The sequence below is a fragment of the Chiloscyllium punctatum genome, chromosome 49 (assembly GCF_047496795.1).
Source record: "Chiloscyllium punctatum isolate Juve2018m chromosome 49, sChiPun1.3, whole genome shotgun sequence".
In the NCBI taxonomy this organism is placed as follows: Eukaryota; Metazoa; Chordata; class Chondrichthyes; order Orectolobiformes; family Hemiscylliidae; genus Chiloscyllium; species Chiloscyllium punctatum.
Window position 1 is genome coordinate 25,948,120 of NC_092787.1, and position 27,666 is coordinate 25,975,785.

Sequence of the window (27,666 nt, forward strand, 5' to 3'; positions counted from 1 at the left end):
CGCCATTTTGGACTGAAGGCCAGTCCTATTTGGGTGGCACGGTGGCACAGTGGTTAGCACTGCTGCCTCACAGCGCCAGAGACCTGGGTTCAATTCCCGCCTCAGGCGACTGACTGTGTGGAGTTTGCACATTCTCCCCGTGTCTGCGTGGGTTTCCTCCGGGTGCTCCGGTTACCTCCCACAGTCCAAAGATGTGCAGGTCAGGTGAATTGGCCATGCTAAATTGCCCGTAGTGTTAGGTAAGGGGTAGATGTAGGGGTATGGGTGCGTTGCGCTTCGGTGGGGCGGTGTGGACTTGTTGGGCCGAAGGGCCTGTTTCCACACTGTAAGTAATCTAATCTAATCTAATCTAAATCCAGCCCTAACCATGGTATTAGCCTCATAAGCCACAACTAAGACCTAACTCCAACTAGAATAGAAAAGCTACCCCAGGGCCAGGAAACAGACCCAAACCCAACACCAATATCAGTCCGAACTGATACACCCACACCAACCCACACCCGCCGTCCCTAACACAACTCTTCTTACCCATTTTAACCTAAACCCTAAACTAGTCCAACTCTAACCCAGGCAAGGGTCTAATCCTAACTCCAAATCCCATCATCTTCCCATATCTAAGCCCACCTCAAACTTAATCTAAACTGAACATTATATTAAACCCAATCCAACATGCTCCACGGTCTTTTTCCCATTCCCAACCCAAACCCCCATTGTAGGGAATGCAATGTTTCAGCTGCTTTGTGAAGTTGGACAGGAACCAACTAAAGAGAACCTTTTTTCTGTTAGTAGAAGGGTATCTTAATAATTGCAATTACACACAGCATCAAAACCCCTGAAACAAACAAGATGGAAACTTCAAGCAACAACATTTCAAAGCCATCTGGATGGGTATATGAATAGAAAGGGTTTAGAGGGATATGGGCAAAATGCTGGCAAATGGGACTAGATTAGGTTGGGACATCTAGTCCCATGGACAAGTTGGACCAAAGGGTCTGTTTCTGTGATGTACATCTCTATGACTCTACGATAGTTTACATTCAGAGCGTCAGGGCAGAGACAGAACCCAGCTTTTCCATAGCTCCCAATGTTCCATCTTATTCTTTCCCATTCTTTCTCCAGGGATGGCAGTGTCTGCTTTTCACCGTCTTTCTGCTGACTGAGAGCTCAGTACAGAATTACCCATTGATGTTGACTCTGCATCCCAACCGACTCAGTAACATGGTACGCCTCAATGAGACAAGCAATTCCACTGCACAGCCACCTTTTTCAGCTGAATTGATTGCTCATAAACATTATCCTTACTTGCATTGGGGCAGCACGGTGGCTCAGTGGTTAGCATTGCTGCCTCACAGCGCCAGGGACCGAGGTTCGATTCCAGCCTTGGCTGACTGTATGGAGTTTGCACGTTTTCCCCGTGTTCGCATGGGTTTCTTCCGGGTCCTCTGGTTTCCTCCCACAATCCAAAGATGTGTTGGTTAGGTGAATTGGTCATGCTAAATCGCCCATGGTGTTCAGGGATGTGGAGATTAGGAGCATTAATCGGGGTAAATGGAGGGGAATGGGTTTGAGTGGGATTCTCTTCGGAGGGTCAGTGTGGACATGTTGGGCTGAAGGGCCTGTTCCCATCAGAATTCTATGATAACTGTGGTTACAGCCTTCAGAGAGAGGTTTGTAACATAGTGCATACAACAAGTTAAAGGAGAATCAAATACAGTGACACTTCAACCCCAATAGAGAAAGTACACTGTCTTTGACTGCAAGAACAGAGCTTTATGGGTTGCCATTTTGGTTGGATAAAATATTGTTTAAGGTGCAACAATGCTTGTTTTATATGGACTATGTGGATTTTATGGATGATGTGGATTTTATGTGGATTTTCATTAATTTTGTTCAAAATATCGCACTGATTGAAATCCATTGTTTTCAGGATTGGGGGCAACTTTTAATGTGAAAGGAGAAAGATTTAAGAAAGACATGGGGGCATTTTAGTTTACACAGGGAGTAGTTCATTTGTGGAATGGACTTGCAGAAGAAGTGGTGGATGTGCGTACAGTTACAACATTTAAAGGACGTAAGGACATAAAGAGGAAATGTTTGAAGGGATATGGGCCAAGCACAGGCGGGTGGGACTAAATTATTTTGGGAACATACTCGGCATAGACTGGTTGGACCAAAGAGTTTCTTTCTGTGACTCTGAGAGACTCTATGTGGTATAGAATTCCACGGATTCACTGCCCTTTAAGAGAGGTTCCTCCTTACCTCTGAGTAGGACCTCATACAACTTTAGCAAGTCTTCCCTGTCTTTCAACTCTATTCTTTCTAAGATTCCATTTGCCTTCCCAATTATCCAATGACCTTTGATGCTGGCTTTTTGTGATTTATGGACAACGAATCAAAAATCCCTCTGTTCTACAGCTTTCTGCAGTCTTTCTCCATTTAAATAATATTTGGCTCCTCTATTCTTCCTGCCAAAGTGCATACCCTTACATTTTTCCGCGCTATATTCCATCGGCCGAGTTATTACCCGTTCACTGAGACTGTATCCGTCCCTCTGCAGATTCTCGCTTGCCTTCTCACTATTTGCATTCCCATTTGTTTTTATGTCATCCATAAACTTGGCTGTAGGACATTCACTTTCCTCATCCACGTCACTAATATCCCATTGTAAATAACCGTGGCCCCAGCACTGATCCTCCCATCCTGCCATCCACCTTTAATCCCAACTAGGATGAAAGAGAGGGCTGCATAAACTGGAGAGTCAGAGTCGAGAGTGTGGTGCTGGAAAAACACAGCAGGTCAGGCAGCATCCGAGGAGCAGGAGAATCGACATTTTGGGCACAAGCTCTTCATCAGGAATGCTCTGAATCAGCTCTTAATCCCAACTGTCGGTCTTCCATTAGTCAATCCTGTATCAGTGCTAACATACTCCCTCCAACACTATTGACTTTTATTAATGATGTGGAGATGCTGGTGTTGGACTGGGGTGGACAAAGTTAAAAATCACACAACACCAGGTTATAGTCCAACAGGTTTAATTGGAAGCACTAGCTTTCGGGGCAGCGCTCCGAAAGCTAGTGCTTCCAATTAAACCTGTTGGACTATAACCTGGTGTTGTGTGATTTTTGACTTTTATTAAATTACCTAATGTATGATACCTTATCGAATGCCTTCTGAAAATCCAAACATATTACATCTCTTGCTTCCACTTTCTCCACCCTGCTTATTCCTGAGGAAGAATGCTGCCTGACCTGCTGTGCTTTTCCAGCGCCATACTTTTCACCCCTGCTTATTACTTTCTCCGAGAGTTCTAATACCTTTGTCAGATTTCCCCTCCACGAAGCCAGCTGACTTGGATTGATCGTATTGTGGAATGCAATACTGTTACACCCTCCGTACCCGTCTCCAATATTTTCCCAAAGACAGCGTCTAAGATCACTGGCCCATAGTTACCTGTTTTTGTCTCTGTCTCCATTTTTTTCACAGAAGGCACCATCCTCAGCTGACCCTGAGGAAGCTGTTGGCTTTCTACCTCTTTCCACAATAGCACTGTTACCCAGTGGTGTGACACAAGTTTCAAATGCATCAGCAGCAGGAGCTGAGCTGATCAGAAGTGCTACCTTTTCTCATTCTGATGTTGCAAAGAGTGTTACATCAGTGTCATCTTCCATGGCCTCACCTCATTGGTCAAAATCCAATGAAAGTATTATTATTATCTTCAAATAAAGTTGCAGAAGTGGAGCAATTTGAACAAAAAAAAACACAAAGAACTGTGGACGCTGGAAATCAGAAACAATCAGAAATTGCTGGATAAACAGTTCTGAAAAAAGGACTCAAAATGTTAACCATTTTCTCTCTCCACAGGTGCTGCCAGACCTGCTGAGTTTCTCCAGCGTTTTCTGTTTTTATGGCAAATTTGGAATGTTTTCTGATGTATTACATCCCAGACCTTTTCATTGCTTGAAGCTTGGATTCTGAGCAGATGATATTCCTATGGACAGGCAGCTTGGGATAAAAGCATTTTAAATTTTTAATTAGACCTTGGTCGATCGGCTGAATCGTTGAAGTGTAATCGAGAGGGAGAAAAAAAAAACACAATCATGTGGCTGTTAGATTCAGACAGGGTGAGCAGTTAGGGAAGGCAATGGCATAGAGGTAGCCTCACTCAGCCATTCATCCAAAATCTCTGCTAATGTTCCGGGGACCCAGGTTCAAATCCTGTCATGGCAGGTGGTGGAATTTGAATTCAATTAAAAAATCTGGAATTAAGAGTCTAACGATGGGTGTGAATCCATTGTCAATTGTTGGGGAAACCCATCTGATTCACTAATAACCTTTAGGGAAGGAAGTCTGGACTACAAGACTCCAGACCCACAGCAATGGGGCTGACTCTTAACTGCCCTCTGGGCAGTAAATGCTGGGCCAGCCAGGGAACCCACAGGCCGTGAGTGAATTTTTAAAATGCAACCGGTTCCCGTTTCTGGAACTGTATGGGGTGATCACAATGTTCAACTCAGAATTGTTGATCTGATCCATGACCATTTGGTCTGCTCCCTGGCTGACTGACAAATGTTGCTATGGTTTTGAGCAGCTTGGCTTTTTGATCTTGCTAATGATTAACATCTTGCAAACATGTTTGCAGCAACAAGAAATCACCCTCAATCTTTTTGTTGGCTTTGATGTGGGTTTTTGGAGGGAGGAGTTGTGGCTGCTTTCAAAATATCTGTGGGATTAGAACCTTCAATGATAATTTCGTGAGGACACTTAGACTAGGTCATTGAGACTTGAAGTGTCTGTAAAACCCCTTGTAGATAAGGTTATTGCAATTTAAACTGTGAAAACCAGCCATCGCTAGGACTAAACTTCTCAACATCTAATTTCTTTACAAAATCCTGAATTAACGTTAAGCTTGGGTTGGCTTGAACTACTTCATTATATTGAGTGAAGAATAGTCACATTGTTTTAGTGATAGTTTACCATTCCCCACTCTCTTTATCAGTGCACATTATCCAACCCCTCAGTGTCTTACCTTTGACACTGAATTCAGTTTGAATTTGTGTGTTCTTCTATCAAGTGTCCTCAATGCCCCGTCCCCAGTTTCAAATTCTTCAAAGTTGAGTGTACGCTCTCCACCCGACAGCAAGATCATTAAACTTACACCGTGTGCATTGGTCCAAATAGGATCAGGGTCCCTTCATAGTTTTCATTTTGTTTCTTGTTACCTTTTATGTTAAACAGTAAACCGAAGATGTTGAAATGGGTGGGTTATTTCAAATAGAACGGGACATGGGGATGGGAACAAAGACAGTTTGTTGACTTGTCAGGTTACCCCTCAACGTTACAATCATGCTTTATAATTTTTGGCATAAGTCACTGAAATTTGATTGGACTGTGGTATCAGTCTGTAATCTTGAGACATTCTGTGGCATTGCTTTTTGTTCTTGAATGGGTTATCCCATGACATGCCCAATATTCTTAAGTTCCTTAATGGGATGTGGGTGTAACTGGCTGGGCCCAGCATTTATTGCCCGTCTCTAGTTGCCCCCCTTGAGAAGGTGGGGGGGTGAGCTGCCTTCTTGAACCATTGCAGTCCACCTGCTGTGGGTTGACCCACAATGCCCTGAGGGAGAGAATTCCAGGATTTTGACCCAGCGACAGTGAAGGACCAGTGATAACCTAAGGCTTACCATTGGCCAGAAACTGCCTGATCCAGGTATAGAGGCTGCCCCTGATTTACGATTATCTGAGGGAACTTGCAGGGGGTGGTGTGCCCAAGTCTCTGCTGCCCTTGTCCTTCCAGATGGAAGTGGGTTTGGAAAGTGTTGTCAAAGGAATCTTGGAGAGTTGCCGCAGTGCACCTTGTCGATGATACTCACTGCTGCTACTGTCCATTGGTGTTGGAGGGGAGTGGATGTTTGTGGATGTGGTGCCAATCAAGTGGTCTTCTTTGTCCTGGATGGTGTCAAGCTTCTTGAGTCTTGCTGGAGCTGAATTGATCCAGACAAATGGGGAGTATATTCCTTCACACTCCTGACTTGTGCCTTGTGGATGGTGGACGGGCTCTGGGGAGTCAGGAAGGGAGTTACACACTGCAGGATTCCCAGCCTTTGACCAGCTTTTGCAGTCACTGTATTTACACAGATAGCCCCTAGACCTGGAACATTCTGGAGTCTGTTCACAAATTGCTTTGTATGTAAGTCGGAATACAATGAAGGCCAATATAAAACAGCCGTTCATGACCCTAGGTCATGTTTGCATATCGGATCATTAAAATGAATATTACTACACCCCTGTGTGGGATCCTGTTTTTACTTCAGTCAGTCAGAGAATCATAAATCAGGGACTGACTATATACCCGGATCAGGCAATTTCTGGCCAATGGTAAGCCCTGGGTTATCGCAGGGTCAAACCTGACTGTAACAAAAATCAAAATTCTGCACTTGCTGGAAATCTGAAATGAGGAAACAAGCTGTAAATTCTCAGCTGATCACAGAGAAACAGTGTTAATGCTTCATATCAACCACCTGAAAAATCCTGAACATGGCATGTAACTTTGACCTTAATACGCCTTTAAAATCCAGAGGGAATACGTGTTTGAAAGAAAAGGTAAAGTCACCACTGTCTTACTGGCCCAGAGGCTGAAATCTCACTCGAGAGATGAGGCTTTAACCTGAGGGTCAGCACACCTCAGGCGAGGGGGGGAATGAGGTTGAGGAGGAGAATTCTTCATGGTGACCTCAGCTGGTGCAGGAATTGGACCCACGCTGTTAGTGTCACTCTGCATCACAGACCAACTCGGTAAAAAACAATGACTGCAGATGCTGGAAACCAGATTCTGGATTAGTGGTGCTGGAAGAGCACAGCAGTTCAGGCAGCATCCAAGGAGCAGCGAAATCGACGTTTCGGGCAAAAGCCCTGATGAAGGGCTTTTGCCCGAAACGTCGATTTCGCTGCTCCTTGGATGCTGCCTGAACTGCTATGCTCTTCCAGCACCACTAATCCAGAATCACAAACCAACTGAGGTAGCCACAATCCCTCATTAACAGGCACATACTGATGTGATAGAGTCCCAGAAACAGAGGCTTCAGTCTAACTCATTGGTGCCAACCTGACCTAGTCCTGTTTGCCAGCATTTAGCCCATATCCCTCTAAACCCTTCCTATTCATATACCCATCTGGATGCCTTTCAAATGTTGCAATTGTACCAGCCTCCACCACTTCCTCTGGCAGCTCATTCCATACACATACCACCCTCTGTGTGATAAAGTTGCCTCTTGGGCCCCTTTTAAATCTTTCCCCTCAACCTAAACCCATGCCCTCTAGTTCTGGACTCCCCAACCCCAGGGCAAAGACCTCGTCTATTTACCCTATCCATGCCCCTCATGATTTTATAAATCTCTATAAGGTCACCCCTCAGCCTCTGATGCTCCAGGGAAAACAGCCCCAGCCTGTTCAGCCTCTCTCAATAATTCAAACCTAGTTCTGGCAAAATCCTTGTAAATCTTTTCTGCACCTTCTCAAGTTGAACAACATCCTTTCTATAGAATTATATGGAATATTCTAAAAGTGGCCTAACCAATATTCTGTACACCCGCAAAATGATGTCCCAACTCGTATACTCAAAGTTCTGACCATGAAGGCAAGCATACCAAACACCTTCTTCACCGCCCTGCCTACCTAAGATTGCACTTTCAAGGAGCTATGAACCTGCACTCCAAGGTCCCTTTGTTCAGCAACACTCCTCAGGACCTTACCATTAAGTATATAAGTCCTGCCCTGATTTGCCTTTCCAAAATACAACACCTCGCATTTATCTGAATTAAACTCCATCTGCCACTTCTCAGCCCATTGGCCCATCTGGTCCAGATCCTGTTATAATCTGAGGTAACCCTCTTCACTGTCCACTACACCTCCAATTTAGGTGTCATCTGCAAACTTACTAACCATACCTCTTATGCTCACATACAAATCAATCATTTCTATATTATATTTAAGATGTCAATTGTCAACAGGCCATCCTGTAATCAGATGTGACTTGGCCATGAGTTCAGTTCGCAGTTGACTCTATAGTTTGAGAAGGGTCAGATTGAATTAATCTGGCATCGATGTGACAGAGATGTGACACATACAAAATGTTTCCACATTTTCGAGACAGGAAGAGAAGTCATATCAGGGATCAAAGCCCACATCTCTGGATGCTGGCTAGACCATCAGAGTGAGACATACTTCATAAACCCAGCATTACATCTCTCACTGACTGAACAGGCAACGAAACCTGAGCTGCACTGAGATTGGATTCACAGCTGTCACATTGAAATCAATAGCATGATCTGCAAAAGTGAAGATAGAGATCACAGCAATTCAGGAATCAGGCTCTGATATTCACACATAAAACCACACATAACCATCAAAATGATTGTTTAATTATGGGGATTAAATATCTTACAAACATGTCTCTGCTTTCAATCAGTTCATATAAATGTGATTTTCCAAACACCTGTTTGATTGATGAAGGTGGGGGTTTCTCATGCAGGTCAGAATGCAGTGGGGAATGGATCCTGGCCAATTCTACACCTTTCCGGTCACCTGCCAGAATTTCTTAAATTCTAAATGAAGGCATGGATGAAGTTTAGGTTGAGCATTTTTAAAATAAAGAATCGGTTTGCTGCTCAATGGAAGGCAGTCACTGGCTTTTTCTATATAGTTAGTTCCACTGCCTTCTACAGCCCTGCAAGGTCCCCTGTCCAAATCCCTTTCCCAAGTAAACATGAAATCTGCTTCTGTCGTGTTTTAGACAGTGCATTCCAGATCAACTCACACACACTGAAAATAATGCCCTGATCTCCTCCCTCCTCATTCTTGTATCATTCAATCTACTGTTCCCCCCCCCTCCCCCCCCCCCCCCTTTATCATACCATCTCAGTGTGGGAATGCAGTGTTAATGTGGTACTCAGCATTTTCACAAAGGCACTGAGCTATTTATATGAAGAGTTTAAAAATATTTGTCTTTGAAATTGGAATAATGCTGGGAAAAAAAATTCCCAACATTTCCCTGCCAGGCTCTGGGCTTTCTATTTTAAAAACTTTGTGGTGATTGTGTCTTGTTTTTGACTAAGTATAGACCATATTCCAGAAAAAAAAAACATTAGTGAGCACACTGGGATTTCAAGATTTGGAAGGTGAGTTCTGGAGGAGAGTCATAATGTTAAATCTGTTTCTCTCCCTCCACAGACCCTGCCAGACTTGCTGAGTTTCTCCAGCACATTCGATTTTGATTTCAGATCTCCAGCGTTGTACTTTCATTTGGGGCTTTATGGGGTCTTTTGGGTGAGACATTAAACCAAAGTCTATCTGCCCATGCAGCATGATGTAAAACATTCCTATTTCAATGAAAGTAGGGACCTTTTTCAGGATAACCTGGTTGGTATTAATCCCTCAGTCAACATCGCTAATACATGAAGCAGTCCAACATCATAATGGGCCCTTCGGCCCACAACGTTGTACTGAACATGACGCCAAATTAATCTAATCCCTCCTGCCCACTCTTGGTTCACATCCCCCCATTCCTTCCATATCCATGTGTTTACCTAAAAGCCCCATAAACACCCCTATCATATCTGCTTCACCACCAGCCCTGGCAGTGTGTTCCACAGTTCTATCACTCTCTGTATAAAAAAACCTAACCCTCGCATCCCCTTTGAACTCCCCCCCCCCCTCACTTTAAATGCATGCCCCCCTAGAATTAGATATTTGAACTTTGGGAAAAAGATTCCGACCATCAACCCTGTCCACACATTGCATCATTTTATAAACCTCCATCAAGTCTCCCCTCAGCCTTCGCCGCTCCAGAGAAAACAACTTATGCTTTTCTAGCCCCTCCTTATAGCTCATACCCTCTAATCCAGGCAGCATCCTGGGAAACTGCTGCTGCACCCTCTCCAATGTCTCCACATCCTTCTTGGAATGTGGTGACCAGAACTGGATGGAACACTCGAAGGGTGGTCCCTCGCTAAAAGCAGACATTGTTGTTTGTGGACATTGTAAAGAAGACTCATACCAGACTCAAAATGTTAACTTTTCTCTCTTCACAAATGCTGGCAGACCTGCAGAGTTTCTCCAGCACTTGCTTATTGCGTGCAAACTGACAATTTTCGAACATTACCAAGCGGTAATGCTTGGCAAAGTTCCCAGTTTGTTCCAAAGTGCTTCAGAACTTCCTCTGAAACAGAAACTCTTTCAATGGTTTTGGAATGTTTGCGAAGTTCATGCGACATTTGCATTCGTGTTTCAGGAATGCGATCAGGAATTGAGCAGGGAGAGGGAATTACATAAGTTACAAAAAGTTTCTTTTTGGCAAGAGCTTGCTTCATATCCGTGTGAACAAGAAGTGAAAGCTAGTTTCAGTGTGTCTGATGAATGGTTTTACTGACATTGGGTCAGTTGCTGTTCTGATTACTTATCAATATCTCTTGGAATAATCTGAAGGCAATATGTTTATGAGTGCAATTGATGAGACCCAGTTAATTATTAACAATGACTGCAATTTCAGGCACCTTCAATTACTTGCTGAGCCTCACTGTGGGACTTTGCAACACTTTGGTCTCTGGGAATCCCCCCTGAAACTCTCCACCTCTCTCCTCTCCTTTAACAGGTTCCTCCTTGGCCAATCGTTTGACCATCCATCTCCTTCTGTAGCCTCAGGTTCAAAATCTGCGTGGTAGTCAATCTTACAAAACGCCTGGGTGCATGTCAAAGTTGCTAGATAAATGCAAGTAATTGTTGCTGTGGGCTTTGAAAGTAACCAGAGGAAGATAAAGTGTGTCACCAGCTGTAAAACTGTCGGTGGTTATTTTGGGGTGTTCAGAGGTTGCGCAGAGCTGGTAAATTATTCCCTTTAGATACTGTTTTATTACATCACCAAGAAAGGTATTATTCTGTTGCTAAGGCCAGGATGCGACTGCTGTCACAACCTGAGAATTAAGTAGGGCGAAACGATGTTCCATTTTCTACACCGTCAGTTTTGGATAACACCCGGGCACCAGCTCAACAAAACAAAGTGAAAAATAATCCCGGCTTCTCCTTACACAGGAGTGAGGGCACAATACTGTACAGGGGAGGACACGATGGGTACAGGGAGCGGTGGGTTATGACCCAACACCATCAACTGTCAAATGGGGAAAAATAACCAGTCTTTATATCCCTGGGTTAACACAAACACCTCAAACCCCACAAGAACACACTTGCATCTTTATTTTATTCCCTGATGGGACATGGGTGTCACTGGCTGAAGTGTGTTGTCCATTATCCTGGAGAAGGTGCTGGGGAACTGCAGTCCCTCTGTCACAGGGGAATTCCAGGATTTTGACCCAGTCACAGTAAAGGAATTGTGATCTATTTCCAAGTGAGGATGGTGAGGGGTTTGGAGAGGGAACTGGAGGCTGTGATTCTTCAGTCAGCGATTATTAGATTCTTTGAAAAGAGGTTCATTCACTCTATTTGACATCAATCAAAACCAGTCACTACTTGATCCAACCACTGAGGCAAATGTGAAACCGTTAAAGGGTGACAGCCTGATTGAGAGCCTGGGATCTTGTGATGCAAGAGATCGCTGGAACTGATTGACATGAAGGGTTCAGGCTCAATCTGTTCCTTTTGAATTCTATCTCAGGACAGCACGGATTAGGCCATCATTTACTACTCCCCATGGCCTACAGAAGTGGCTTCCTGGAACCAGTGTAGTCTGCATTGTAATAGGGTAAATGAGGATGGTGGACAGTGAGAATATCACTGCACTAGCACTTCAGAGACCTCAAACCCTGGCATGATGACAGGACAGCGTATGTTAAGTGAGATACTTACTTCTGAGAGTCCAAAACTCCAGCAATGTGCACAATGCCTCCAGAGAGAAGTGGGCACTGTGGGGGATAATGGAGTGCTCATGACCTCCTTCCCCTCTCCCTATCCCTCCCTCGTTTTCAAAGGTCGTTATTACCCGTAATGGGCTTTGCGTATAAATATTGCACAGGTTATATGGCTGTTTACGGGTGGTGGTTAAATAGTGAAACAAAAGAGTCACAGTGATTTGGTGGTGGAAGGTCATTCAGTTGTGATTAAAGAAAGATTTAAAAACAAAAAAGGTCACGGTGACTGGGTAGTGGGAAAGCTGTGGTTCTGTACGATAGGATTTCTGGGTATATAAAATAAAAGGCAGCTCTCAGTCAGGGAGACTGTGAAACCCCATCTGGTTCTTTAATGGCCTTTCAAGTCTGCCAGCCTTACCCAGTCTGGTCGACGTGGCTCTCTGACCAACACAGATGTGGCTCACTCTCCGCTCAGTTGATGAAAGGGTAGTCTGGTGGACCACAATGGATCCAGAGTCCATGGAGTCCAGGCTCCAGGTGGGCTGTGTGTGAACAATGAGGTGCCATCATTGTCCCAATGGTACCACGTTGTCCAACAAACATGAGGGAGGTACGGTCAATGACGTACTGGAGGATGAAACCCAGCTCTTGACCCAGTTTAAGCTACAAGAGGCTAGGAGAATGGATTAAAATGGGTCAAAGGGGATTAAATGCCCAATCAAATTACTACGTTGTCAACGGCAACCATCTCAAGATAATTACACAAAGACACCCAGAGTGATCGCCTCTCTCTTCTCCAGCCTGCCTTCCCCCTCTAGAATCCCACACGGTTATAACAGCCTTGAGGCAGGTTCTCAACAATGTCCTCCAGACTAAGCTTCTCCGCCTCAATGTCCTCCATGTCTTTTTCAATTGTTTTCATCTTCAGGATCTGTAAGTCGGAGGCAGCCTCCAGCTCCCGCAGCTTCTGGTCCAGGGTCTGATCAATCACCCACCTCAGGGCTCCCATCTCTGCCTCGGTTATATTCAGCATTTCCTCCGTCACTTGGTCAACCTGAAGGCTCTCTATCAGGGAAAGAGCAAACAGAAAAGGGGCATCACACAGAGACACCAGCCTGCATCCGAGAGTGGGATCTTCAGGACACTGGGAGCTCAGTCACCCCACTGCTTGATGGCCTCAGAATCAGCAACCCTTCAAGTTTAGGGTTTAGCAATCCTCCAACGCTCGACCCAAGTCTCACTGACCCATGACCCAGGGCTCAGTGACCTTATCACCCAGGGCTCAGTGACCCTACAACCCAGTGACCTTATCACCCAGGGCTCAGTGACCCTACAACCCAGTGACCTTATCACCCAGGGCTCAATGACCCTACAACCCAGTGACCTTATCACCCAGGGCTCAGCTACCTTACAAGTCAGTGACCTTATCACCCAGGGCTCAGTGACCCATGACCCAGTGACCTTAGCACCCAGGGCTCAGTGACCATACAACCCAGTGACCTTATCACCCAGGGCTCAGTGACCTATGACCAGGACTCAGTGGTTTATAACCCAGAGCTCAATGACCCCATGACCTACGGCCAAGTCACCATGGGACCCTATTACCTTGTGGATTCTTGGACCCCTCTTGTGTAGCGTCAGCCTCTCACCCATGAACATACCGACTGTCTTCAGTAACTCGGTTAACTGCTTCAGGTCACGATCGAGGGACTGTTTGGCTTTCTTCACCTCTTTCCCCATGGCCAGTGTTTCGTGAAGGACCTGTCATGGAGACAGAAACTGCTATGAGGTAACCCTAGCAGCGTGGCTCAGTTGGTAACAGAGACCGCCCTGAGCACTCTCCCCGGGCAGTGCTGAGAGAGAGAGAGTGCCTGCAGGTGAATGTTAAAGATCAGCCCAGTCTCCCACTGGCTTCTGGCCTGGAGGGGAATCCAGACTTTGCATGGCAAGATCCCAGGAACATCACTGACTGCCTCAGCCAACATTCCTTCCTGAGACAACGCACATTTGAGCCATTGGTTCAACACCTTTTTTGGGGTTGCGCAGCGCAGCACTCCCTCAGCCTCCATGTTGAACTGGAGTATACATTTGGTTCCTGCTGTGACCTTTCATTGTCTGAGTCAGCTGCCTTCTGTGCTTTAACCTCAAGGGAGAGGATCATCTGGTGTAACACCACATCACTGGGAGCTTCACTCGAAAGGCCGTCAAGGATTCGTTCCCTTTTGCCCCATTCCTCAGATGTCGCTCTGATCTCTCAGACCGAAAGCAGCAGTCGAAGACAGTTTGGTACTGAGGGAGTGCTGCACAGTTGGAGGTGCCGTCTTCTGATGAGACATTTAACCGAGGCTCCACTGGGTTAAAACACACCAGTGCGCTTAACAAAGAACAACAAGCAGGTATTCCCTGGCTGAGGAGTGTGAAACCAGGGGCAGTAATGTCAAAATCACTTCTCCTCGTTTAGAATCTGAGGGGGTGAGAGACTTTGTATTCTTGGTCGGGCTTTGAATGTTTTTAAGGCAGGGATTGTCAGGTTTGTGGGCTTGGCGTTAGTATAAGGTATTGAATTGTTCACCAGCCACTGAATAGGAGGGCAGGCATGATGGGCTGAATGGCCAACTCCTGCTCCGATGGAACAAGAACCAGAAGGTGCTGCAGAAACTGTTCTGGCAGCATCTGTGGGACAGAGGAACAGAGTCAGTGTTTTGGTTTCAAAGGGCAACGCAACATCGAGGGCTGAAGGGCCTGTACTGTGCTGTAATGTTCTGTGTTACAGCTCTGAAAGACTCTGAAGAGAAGCCTTAAATGTGAAATGTTGACTCTGCTTCTCTCTCTCTCTCTCTCTCTCTCTCTGTAGAGGCTGCCAGACCTGCTGAGTTTCTCCAATAATTTGTTTTTATTTCCGATCTCCAGCATCCACAGTACTCTGCTTTTATTTGAGTTTTCCCCAGTGTCCTGGACAATATTTATCGCTCATCACAAAAATCGATGACCTTCTCATCATTGCAGCGCTGATTGTGGGAGCTTGCTGTGTACACATGGTCAGAGATGCACCAGCCAGTAATCACATTTTGTAGATATGGGGGTGGCTGTAAAGTGGGTTCGGACGTTCTGACAGGCACTACACAAATGCAGGTTCTTTCCTTTCCTTCTAGCTCCTCACCTCTGTCTGGACTCTCTGCAGATGATCAGATTGTCCTGCTCACAGAGATGGCTCCTGGTTACGAATCTGTCAAACCTTGTTCAGGCTGAGTGTGCAAATGGCCAGGGGGCGGGTACGTGGCTACAATTTCTCCTAAAATGTCAAAACACTGCCAAGGAGACTTAGGAGTTGTAGACCATTCAGCCCATTGAATGGGATCATGGCTACTCTGATAATCTTCCCTGCTTTTTCCTCATAACCCTCACTCCTTGCCGGACTGGAAGTCTGTCTCAGCCTTGAATATACTTTCTGACCCAGCCCTGACAGTCCGCTGTGGTACAGAATTCCCCACTGAGAGAAGACCTTTCTCCTCATCTCTGTCTTAAACAGGTGACCCCTTGTTCTGAAATGATACCCTCTGGTGTTAGAATCTTTCATAAAGGGGGAACAATTTCTCCACATCGACCCTGTCAAATTCTCAAAGTATCTTGCATGTTTCAAGAAAGTTGTCTCTCAGCCTTTTAGACTCCAATGAGTAAGGTTCCTACTCAACCTCTCCTCCTGAGACAGTCCCTCCATCATCATCATCATAGAATCCCTAAATGTGGAAACAGACCCTTCGACCCAACAAGTCCACACCAACCCTTGAAGAGTAACCCACCCAGACCAATCCCCTACCCTATTACTCTCTACACTTCCCTTGACCAACATCCCTGGACATTATGGGCAATTTCCCATGGTCAATCTACCCTAACTTGCACATCTTTGGAGTGTGGGAGGAAACCGGAGCACCTGGAGGAAACCCGTGCAAACACTGGGGGAGAATGTGCAAACTCCACACAGCCAGATGCCAGAGGCCATTCCCAGGATCAACCTAGTAACCCTTCTCCAGTCTGCCTCCAATGGCAGTACATCTTTCCTTAGGTAGGGGATCCAAACCTTTTCTCACTTCCCATAGGATTTGCCGACTCCAATGCCATCCATTCCTGGTCAGGTTGGCATGGGACCTTCCAACCTCCAAACAGCCCACCTCCACTCACCCACCATTGGTCACCTGACATATCAATCATTGTGATAGTCCATCATCCCACAATCAATCAGAGAGCAAAGAGAGCTATTCACACTCTCATTGGGCGATTTGCCATAGTCAGTGATAGTTATAGTCATCCCTAATGAGCCATATTTTTATAACAAACGCTAGGAGTGTCAGAAGAAACCTAACCTTTTTTAAAATACTCTTATGGTTTTGTCTTGCATACAACCTTTAAGAGATTTATGATGATGCCAGGTCAACTTGGCGACGTGGTAACCCATGGCAACCATGGTGAAAGCCAGGCCTGGATCATTCACAGAAGGTCAGTGAGAGTTGGAGACAGTGAGGACGGCAGATGCTGGAGAGTCAGAGTCGATAAAGTGTGGAGCTGGGAAAGCACAGCAGGAGCAGGAGAGTCAGCTCATTGGGTCAGGACCCTTCATTGAGAATGGGGAGGGGCAAAGGAGCCCAGAAATAAGCAGCGCTTCAAAAGCTAGTGTCTCCAAATAAACCTGTTGGACTATAACCTGGTGTTGTGTGTTTTTTAAACTTTGTCCACCCCAGTATCTCCAAATCAGAAATAAATGGGGGAGGGGGGCTGGGGGAAAGGTAGGTGGGATGGTGATAAGGGGATGCGGGTAGTGGTCCATCGATGTAGTGGAAGAAAAGGTTGTGGCCAGATGAGCCACCCTAAACAATGAACTTATGATGGACAATAATAAACTTACCCTGGAGTTATAATAGATGGATAATGATTAAAGCATGCTGGGAAATCGAACCCAGGCCTGACCAAAGTGACTGCGTTAATCCCCATGCTGCAGAATCCAAACTCCAGCTACGCACAAAGCTGCAGATCCTGCTATACATACCTGGGAGTTAGACTGGAATGGGACAATAGAATATCGCCATCAGGACAATCAGGAGCAGGAAGTCATTCGCTAGACACGGAGGGGCCTAGCACCCTTATTTGGAGGAGGTTACATGTACCCAGCATCGACTGTAATGGAGACCTAAGGGCCACCCTGCTATCAACGTGCCAACACCTGGTTGGGTCTGATCGCTCAGGGTAACGGAACCTGATCAATCCATTGGCAGATCCTCAAGACCCTCCCAAAAGGGCGTGAAGACTCGGAAGGATAAGAATTGCCACAAAACCCCACTCAGGGCGGTAACTCCAGAACAACTACCGACCGAGAAGACACCTCCAAGACCAATCAGGAGAAGGTGGCATCAGCATGCAGAGCCCGGCCACCTTCCAGTGTCGGGACTGGGGAGGGGGATACAATCAAAGTATAAGATAGAGGAGGAGGAGAACATGAGGACTGCAGATCTGGGACTCAGAGCTGGAAAAGCACAGCAGGTCAAGCGGTTAGTTTACAGTATATTGTTCTTCTTGTTCTAATATTAATCTAATATTAAATGAATATTATTGTTTCAAATGGTTCTTTTGCTGAATATAGGAACTTAAACACGCAGTGTGGCAGGTACACCAGGGGGAGGGATGGTACCGGAGGAGCTGTGGAAGAGAGACTGTTCCATGTATCGTCTGAAGATGCAGGCAGAGCTCAGACCCACGTGCGTGCCCATAGCCACCCACTTGGTTTGTAGTAAGGGGGGTATCACCATCTCACCTACCTTACCCTCAGCCTTACCGCACCCCACCCCCCCTCTATTTCTGAGCTCCCAGCCCCCTCCCTCACTCCCTTACCCGAAATATCGGCTCTCCTGCCCCTCCAATGCTGCCTAACCTGCTGTGTTTTTCCAGCGCCACATTTTTATCGGACGCAGGTTAATGAGAGTGCCACCCGCTGAGGAGGGAGGTTTTTATTTGAGCTTTACCTTGGCTGCTGTTGTGCCATCCTCCTGAAGTTTCACCTTGAAGGATGCGGCCTGCTCCTCCTGGGTGGCCAGCTGACCCTGTGTGATGTCCAGCCGAGTGCGGAGTGAGCCAGATTGCACGGCCTGGTCCTGGGCTTGTCTCCTGAGCTTGTGGGCCTCCTGGAAGGCAGAAGGACGCCACAGTCAGTCTCGTTGTTCCTTTCACTCTCTCAGGGGGACAAAGCAAGGTCTGGGGCCTAGCCCTGAGCAGAGCTCTCCAGAGAGCGGCTAAGAATCTATCAGGCTGGGGCTGTTTCCCCGGAAGCATCGGAGTCTGAGGGGTGACCTTATAGAGGTTTACAAAATTATGAGGGGCATGGATAGAATAAATAGGCAAAGTCTTTTCCCTGGGGTTGGGAGAGTCCAGAACTAGAGGGCATAGGTTTAAGGTGAGAGGGGAAAGATATAAAAGGGACCTAAGGGGCAACTTTTTCATGCAGAGGGTGGTACGTGTATGGAATGAGCTGCCAGAGGAAGTGGTGGAGGCTGGTACAATGACAACATTTAAACAGCATCTGGATGGGTATATGAATAGGAAGAGTTTGGAGGGATATGGACCGGGTGCTGGCAAATGGGACTTGATTAGGTTGGGATATCTGGTCAGCATGGACGGATTGGACCGATGGGTCTGTTTCCGTGCTGTACAGCTTTATGATTCTAATCACATTGCCGTGGGTCTGGAGTCACGTGTAAGCCAGAGTTTAATGAGATTGCCGCTCATGCTTCAAAGCTCCAGAGAACACAAGCCCAGTCTCTTGTATCTCTCCTTCTGGTACAGTCCCTCCCAACTAGAGTCAGTCTCTGCCCCTCACTGCATTCCCTCTTGGGCAAGGGGATTGGACTTGCACACAGTACTCCAAGGTGCACTCTCACAGTGTCCCAATACAACTGCAGCAAGGTCTCATTCTTTCACAAGAGCCCCTACAAACTTGGAAATATTACAACTGGCCACACATCCAAATTGATCGGGATCAGCTGTGGCCCAAGTATTGAGCTTTGTGGTACCCCACCGGTGACAACCTGCCAACCTGAGAAAGGCCCCATTACACCCACTCTCTGCTTTCTACCGGGTTCATAAGTAGTAGGCCATTCAGCCCTCAAGCCTGTCCCACTAGTTAATGAGCTCACAGCTGATCTGTGGCCCACCCCCATAGACAGAGGAACCCAATTATCCAAAGGGTACAGGAGGGGAGTATTTTGTTTGGTTAATTGAAGGTCGAATAATCGATGCACGGCTAACTATGTTATCCGGCATCAGGACCTTGCAATCTGGTTGGGATCATCCAAAATTCGGTTAATTGAATGCTGGATAATCGAGGTTCCTCCATACCTGCTTTTGGAGCGTAATCCCTTTGCATAACAGAAGTGGGGAGAATGTACAAACTCAACACAGACAGTTGCCCGAGGGTGAAATCGAACCCGGGCCCCTGGCGCCGTGAGGCAGCTGTGCTAATCACTGAGCCACTGTGCTCCCCATCCCTCTGCCTTGCTGCTCCAGCACAGGCCCTATAAGCTATTGGATACAGAGAGGGGCTTGACTTGGAATGGGTTGAATCTATGGGGTTGGAGGGTGGTAATGGCATTGCCCTTTGACCTTTGTGATGCCATGGTTGACGTGCCAAGCCCGGCTAGCGGTGGCATTACTGATGGTAGAACTGGAGCCAGCAACTCGCAATATTCGCCGGGCGAGTGCAGTCTTCCTCTTGGTCTCTGGCATCACCTTCCCCTTGATCACACCCATCTTCCGCAAACTCCCTTTCCCTCGGAGTTTGCCAGCTGGTCTCTTATTGTCTGAAACAATAACAAACAAAACAAAGGTTAATTTCCCACCCCCTCCACAGGGAAGGCCATAATGAGGGGTTGTACCTTGAAACTGCCCAGATAAAATTCACATTTATAGAGACAGTAAAATTGCAGATGCTGGAGTCCAAGGCAGACAGGCAGGAGGCTGGAAGAACACAGCAAGCCAGGCAGCGTCAGGAGGTAAAGTCAATGTTTCGGGTGTATCCCTTCTTCAGGGCTGGGGGGGGGGGGCGGTGTGGGTGTGGGGGGAGATGCCGATAAAAGGGGTGCCGGCGGGGGGAGGTGAGAGTGGTGAAGTCGGGATAGGTGAGGACAGGCAGAGGGTACGACCTGGTTGCGAGTTTGTTCCATGGTGTGGTCTAAGAACTGGAGGGCAGAGGAGTGAGACAGTGAGATAGGGACTCACTGAGTGCACGTCTGAGGGAGGCTGAGAACCTCCCCAAAGTGGGCATCCTCTGAAGGGATTTCGCAGTGGAACAAACATGATTCGGGACCAAAAAGACTGCAGAGGCTGGAATCTGAGGTAGACAGACAGGAGGCTGCGCAGATGCAGGAATCCAATTCAAGGCAGACTATCTGGGAGTGCTGTCAGGAAACATTTCTTGACTCGGAGGGCTGTGGTAAGGGCCACTTTCCAACATGGTTTAGCCTGAACCAAATAATGCCGCAACCCCCCCCAGCCCCACCACTCCGACGGCCGACAGCTCTGGTGGGTTTTTCCAGATGGTACTGACCCCACAGAGACCGCACAAAGACCCCCCACCCCCCCGCCCAGTGTCAATCCACGTCTGTTCCTCATGATGCCATCACACCACTGCCCACCTCCACCCCATGCCCCACACCCGTTCACCATTAGCCATTTGACAGGAAAGCATGGAGCAAGGTGGTGGGGGGGCAGGGCAGGGGCATTCAGCCCCTTGAGTCTGCTCCACCATTTAACACGATCACGGCTGATCTCACCTTGACCAGAACTCCACCCTCCTGCCCTCTCTCCATAACCCTTTAACCCGTTACTAACTAAAAATCTGTCTATCTCCTCCATAAATCTATTCTGTATCCTGGCCTCCACTGCACTCTTGAGGTCACAAATTCTAATGATTCACGACCTTTTGAGAGAAATAATTTCGCCTCATGCGTTTTAAATTTGTTGTCCCTTATCCTAAAACTATGACCTCTTGTTGTAGATTTCTCCGGAAGGGGAAACATCCTCTCTGGGTTTACTTTATCAATCCCCTTTAGTGTCTTATATAACTCAATTAGATCGCCTCTCATTTTTCTAAGCTCCAGAGAGTATTGACCTAAACTGCTCAATCTCCCTTCATAAGATAGACGCCACCTCCCCCCCCATCTCTGGGTTCAATCTCGTGAACCTCCTCTGAACTGCTTCCAATGCAATTGCAATCTTCCCCAAGTCAGGAGATCAAGACTGGACATAATACTCCATGTGCAATCTCACTAATACTTTGTGCAGTTGCAACAATGCTTCCTTATTTTTACATTCTGTTCCTTCAGTGATAAATGCCAAAATTTCCATTGACCTGCTGAACCTGCATACCAACTTTCTGCACTTCATGCACAACGACACCTGGATCCTCTGGGATGTTTCTCTCTATTTCAATAATAAGTTGCCTTTCTATTTCTGTGACCAAAATGGATAACTTCACACTTGTCCATTAGATTAGATTCCCTACAGTATGGAAACTGGCCCGTTGGCCCAACAAATCCACACAGGCCCTCCGAAGAGTAACCCACTCAGACCCATTTCCCTCTAACTAATGCACCTAGCACTGCGGGCAATTTAGCATGGCCAATCCACCTGACCTGCACATCTTTGGACTGTGGGAGGAAACCGGAGCACCCAGAGGAAACCCACGCAGACACGGGGAGAATGTGCAAACTCCACACAGAGAGTCGTCCCGAGGCTAGAATCGAACCCAGGTCTCTGTCGTTGTGAGGCAGCAGTGCTAACCACTGAGCCACTGTGTCACCCACATTAAACCTCATCTGCCAAATTGTGGCCCTTCACCAAACCTAACCATATCCATTTGGATATTTCTTATTTCATCATTGCAGCTAATTTTCTCACCACTTTTAGTGTCAGCCATCCCAGTATCATCTGTCCCAATGTGAACTCACACACTCTCGCCATTGGCTGCCTGGCGCTCAATCCCACAGCACCCTGCCTTCCGATTGGCTAATAAACCGTCTCCCTGCTGCGAATGGGTGCTTTGGAAATGGGATGGGACCATACCTTCCAAGATTTTCAGCAAAGAGATTCCCTCCTCGTTGATCTGTTTGACTTTCTGAATTGATGCTCTCGCAGTAGCCCTGGAAGATTTAACACGACTCAGAAGCTAAAAGGGAGAGAGATATTATTAGAGCTTTCGAATCAGGAGCACGGGGAGACAGTTGGGCCCTTGGGATGTGCTTCACTGTTCAATAAGGGCACAGCTAAGCTGCAGCTCCAACTCCTCTTGATAACCTTTGACCCCTCGCTGGTCACAAAACTGTCTAACTCACCCTCCAATGGCTGTTTCCACTCCTCGCTGAGGAGGGAATTCCAAACTCTCACGACCCTCAGCAAAAAAAAATAAGCAAAACCCCTTGAGCCTGCTGAACTATCGCAGAGCTGTGTTAAGGGGCTGAATGGCCTGATACTAGCCCCTGTGCTCACCTCATCGTACATCTCCTTGGTTTCCATTCCCATCTGGAAGGCCTTGACTCGGGGTCCCACCTCCAGAAGCAGCTTCGCGATTTGCTGGTCTTTGATCTGAAGTGCACTTTCCAAATTCGCAATTTCTGCCGTGAAATTGTTCCAGCCCTTTGGGAAAATTAAAGGCAAAACGATCAGAGTCATATAAAAAAAATAACTCAACCTTGCAGATAGCCTCGAGGGGACGGGAAACTACAGGGACCAAGTGAAGTCAAAGAGAAGGCAAGAAAAAAATACTAGCAAACTACAGAAGGGAAAACATAAAAGATGTTTAGCCAGTATATACAGAGCAAAGGGATAGCTAAGAAAAAGGTGGGGCCTATCAGAGATGAAGAAGGGAACTTGTGTGAAGATGTAGAAGGTATTGGAAGAATTTTAAATTAACGTTTTGTCTCCAATTTCACAAAGGAAAGGGACGATGCGGATATAATAATCAGAGCAGCAGCGTGAAATATCAGACAGAACAGTCAGAAGAAGGGAGAACGTGGACCAAAAGGGGTAGATAAAGCGAGAGATCTTGGTGTGTGAGTGCACAAGTCCCTAAAGGGAGCAGCACACTAGGTAAGGTTATAAAGAAGGCAGGTGGACTGCTCTCCTGCATTGGCAGAAGTATAGAACACAGAATGGTCTGGCTCGGTGGTTAGCACTGCTGCCTCACAGCACCAGGGACCCGGGTTTGATTCCAGCCTCAGGCGACTGACTGTGTGGAGTTTGCAAGTTCTCCCTGAGTCTGCGTGGGTTTCCTCCTGTAGTCTAAAGATGTGCAGGCCAGGGAGAATTGGCCACGCTAAATTACCCACAGTGTTCAGGGATAGGTGCATTAGTTCAGGGGTAAGTATAGGGAAGGGTCGGGTACATTTTGGCCCCGCCGTTTTGGCGCTGAGCTGTTTTGGCGTTCATTACTTTGGCACTGAGCTGTTTTGGCACCAATTCAGAACACAAAAATAAAAGTCTTTGTTTGGTGAAAGGAGAGAGGATGGCTAACAACCCGATGTAATTTTCTCAACTAGCAAGAGTTGATAGTTGAGAAAATTACATTGGGTTGTTAGTCATCCTCTCTTCTTTCACCAAATAAGACTTTTTTTTGTGTTCTGAATTGGCGCCAAAACAGCTCAGTGCCAAAACGGCAGGGCCAAATGATCAGCGCCAAAACATCTGCACCAAATAGTCCCATTCCGGTCGGGGAGTGTGTCTGGGTGGGTTACTCTTTGGAGGGGTCAGTGTAAACTTGTTGGGCCGAAGGGCCTGTTGCCTCACTGTAGGGATTCAGTGATGAAACTGTACAGGACACTGGACAGATCACAACAGGAGCATTGTGTGCAGGTCTGGTCACCACATTTGCTGCAGTTACATGAGGCATCACACTGGAAATGTGTCATCGATTGTCACAAAGTCTCTTCACCCGATGAAGGAGCAGTGTTTCAAATAAACCTGTTGGATCATAACCTGGTGCTGTGGCAGACTCCATACCTTTAAACAGCCCTCCCTAGTTTTCGGGAAAACATCCTTCCACCATTCACCTTGTCCAAATCCCTCAGGATCATCTCAGTCTCAATGAGATCACTGCTCATTCTGTGAACTGGCCCCGGGTTGGGCCCAACCTGGCAAAAGTGAGGACTGCAGATGCTGGAGAGGAGCAGGAGAATCAACGTTTCGCATTCCTGATGAAGGGCTTTTGCCAGAAATGTCAATTTTCCTGCTGTGCTTTTCCAGCACCCCGCTCTTATCTTGATCATGGGCCCAACCAATCCAGATATTGCTCGGCAGGTAACCCCCTCACCGTAGCCAGCAGACTAATTACTTCCAATGCCTTTTATTAGATTACTTACAATGTGGAAACAGGCCCAACAGGCCCTTCGGCCCAAAAAGTCCACACCGACCCTCCGAAGAGCATCCCACCCAGACTCAGTCCCCTACATTTACCCCTTCGGGCAATTTAGCATGGCCAATTCACCTAACCTGCACATCTTTGGACTGTGGGAGGAAACCAGAGCACCCGGAGGAAACCCACGCAGACACGGGGAGAGTGTGTAAACTCCACACAGCCTGAAGTGGGAATTGAACCCGGGTCTCTGGCGCTGTGAGGCAGCAGTGCTAACCACTGTGCCACCGTGCCGCCCTTTCCCAAAACAGGGAGACCACAACTGTGCCCCATACTTCATGTGTGACCTCACCAATGCAACTGCAACAAACATCCATTTCCCTCGCCACAACCGTAGAAACTTCTGGAAGCAAAAAAAGCTTCAGCCTAGAGAAAGAAAGCTAGCTATTTCTTGCTGGTTTCCACAGAAAGCTGCAGACATGGGAATAAGTGCTGCCAATGTAGAGGACACGAGTGCAATTGGACACGGGCCATGCCCATCTAACTTGCCCCCCACACCCCCACCGAGAGGGGCACTGGCCTTTCACAGGAGACGGTCGACTACCTCACTCCATTGAGCATTGCCACGGAAGGTCAGTGGGAGGGCCAGTGTACAAACCTTAGGCTGTGGCTGGGTGAGGTTTGGAGGCAGAGTGAGGTTTGCCCCGCGGGTTGGTTGGGTAGACATGTACAACCTCTTGGCCTCCTTCAGCACCTTGTCCGCTTCCTCGGTCAGCCCCTCCATCTGACTCTGCAGGGACTGGAGGCTGGAAAAGAAAAGACACTGACCAGGGAGGGCAAGGTTTCTATCGCCCCACCCCACATCCCCCCCCCCACCTCCCCTCACACACTGCAGGAAACCCCACCCTGCCTCACAGGCAAAGACGTTTCTGTAAAACGCAACCACTGTTAGAGAAACCAATTTGTACACAGCAAGCACAAGTACAACAATGACCAAGGGATTGTCAGTGTCACTGGCAGGGCCAGTGCTCATTGCCCATCCTGAATTGCCCTTAGGAGCGAGGTAGTTAGGTGCCTTCCTGAACTACTGCAGCCCATGGGGTATTGGGTATCCACAGTGCCCTTAGGGAGGGACTTCTAGGATTCTGACCCACTGAAGGAACGGTGATATATTTCCAAGTCAGGATGGTGAGTGGCTTGTGGGGGGACCTTTAGGGTGGTGGTGTTCCTATGTACCTGCTGCCCTTGTCCTTCCAGGGAATAGTGGTCACATGTTCTGGAAGGTGCTAATCTGTTTTCGATGTTGGTTCAGGGACAAGAACACACGAACAGGGGGAGGCCAGTGTGATATTTGTTCTGATACTCAGTGATGTGTGGCAGTGGGTAGTTCTCTGCCACCAGTGCCCCTTTCTGTTGGGCCTTATTGTGTGCTTCATGGTGGAGGCCATACCCAGGAAGCGTTATTGCATGATAACAAATAGAACTGTATTCGGTCAGGTCGAATCAGGAGGACATGATAGAGCCGGTACAGATGTACCCACTCCCTCTGAAAGGTGGAGATGATCAGGGTCTCTGCCCACAGACTGAGACTGGCATCGGTGGAAGGTGATATCAACGTTAATCCTTTCAGATCATCAGCTTATATACTGGCCACGGAGGCCAGAGCTGATTTCCTGCCTTGGGATTTTCACACCACCCGAAATGCAGGTGAGGGTGTCCATTTAACAGCTCGTCAGAAACACAGCTCCCCTGACAGTGCAGTACTCCCGCAGTATCCAGCCTACACTGTGTGCTCCAGTCTCTCGGGTAGGAATGGAGAGAACCAGTTTCTAACTCAAGGCTGAATAGTCAGGGACTCAGAGGGATTTGTATTAATTAAGTGTTCTCACAAGCAGCCCAATGTATGTTTTGAGATTGCATTCCCTTAGACAAAATGAAGTCACCATTACTTTTAACTCAGTGAGGTGTGTGTGTGTGTGTGTGTGTGTGTGTGCGCGCGTGTGTGTGTGTGAGTGTGAGTGTGAGTGAGAGAGAGAGAGAGAGAGAGAGAGAGAGAGAGAGACTCTGTCTGTGTGGGTCCATATCCGTGTGTTGCGGGGGGGGGGCACGGCTGGAGCAAGTTCATCATGTTGACTGTGGGGGTCTAGCCCATTCCATTCCAGATTTGCCAACCAGACATCACCACATCTTTGGCACAATGATGTCTGTGTTCCTCTCACTTCTCCCACTCTGCCCTCTGTTGCAATCCTTATTTCCATCTTCCACCATTTGGCAGTGGTGCCTTCAGCTCTCCAGGCCCCCAGGCACGGGAATACTCTCCTGAAACCGCCCCTTCTCACTCTCCTCCACTAAGATGCTCTTTAAATGTTGACCGCTTGGTCACCCCTTCCCGGTGCCTCTGGGTGACATAGTTGGGAATGACTGAGACTTGAGGCCTCACTCACCTATGCTCGGCCTCCATGATGTCAGCGGCTATGGAGTCGTCCTGGATGATGCCTGTCAGGAGGATGTAGCTTTGGTTCGACGTAACCAAGGCATCTCTCACTATTGACTCGACCTCCATCGCAGTTTTGACCTGGCTGAATGAGAGAGAGAGAGAGAGAGAGAGAGAGAGAGAGAGGGGGGGAGAGATAGGGTCGTGGTAATAACAGCAAACAGCGGGACACCCAGGGTCAGCCATCAGCAGTAAGTTAAACACAAAGGTCAGTGGTTGTCTTAATCTGTCCACAGGATATGGGTATCATTGGCCAGGCTGGTATTCACTGCCCATTCTTTAATTGACCCACAGCTGCCCTGTGGGTCAACCACATCGCTGTGGGTCTGGAGTCACGTGTAGGCCTGACCAGGTAAGGATGGCAGATTTCCTTCCCTGAAGGACACGAGTGAACACAAACACTCTCCACGCTCTGAACCCATTTCAAAGCTTGAAAACCGCAGCAGGCTGGAGAGTGGGATTCAGGAAAGGTGTGGCACTGGACACGGTCAACTGTTTCATCTGTAGAAGTTTATAAATTCACAAGAGGCACGGATAGGGTAAAAAGACAAGGTCCTTTCCCCAGGGGTGGGGGACTCAAGGGCATATAGTTAGGGTGAGAGGGGAAAGATTTAAAAGGAACCTTTTTCACTCAGAGGGTGGTGTGTGTATGGAATGAGCTGCCAGAGGATGTGGTGGAGGCTGGTACAATTGCAACATTTAAGAGGCATTTGGATGGGTATATGAATAGGAAGGGTTTGGAGGGATATGGGTCAAATGCTGGCAAATGGGACTAGATTAGGTTGAGATATCTGATCGGCATGGATGAGTTGCACCGAAGGGTCTGTTGTCGTGCTGTATGACACTATTTACCCTATCTATGCCCCTCCGAACTCTGTACATCTCAATCAGGTCCTCCCACCTCGGCCTTCTTTGTTCTAAGGGGT

At 47.4% G+C, this 27,666-nt stretch overlaps 1 protein-coding gene across 1 annotated transcript in view; it reads right to left on the reverse strand.

Moving 5' to 3' along the window:
* Positions 1–8,887: 8,887 nt before the first annotated feature.
* Positions 8,888–27,666, reverse strand: part of LOC140469256 (laminin subunit gamma-3-like) — a 107,229-nt gene continuing 88,450 nt past the window's right edge. The window contains 8 exon segments of the mRNA XM_072565592.1: positions 8,888–12,923; positions 13,520–13,619; positions 17,870–18,028; positions 19,503–19,699; positions 21,963–22,065; positions 22,386–22,532; positions 24,905–25,052; positions 26,691–26,825. Of these exon segments, the coding sequence (XP_072421693.1) occupies positions 12,673–12,923; positions 13,520–13,619; positions 17,870–18,028; positions 19,503–19,699; positions 21,963–22,065; positions 22,386–22,532; positions 24,905–25,052; positions 26,691–26,825 (1,240 nt within the window). The 3' untranslated portion in view covers positions 8,888–12,672.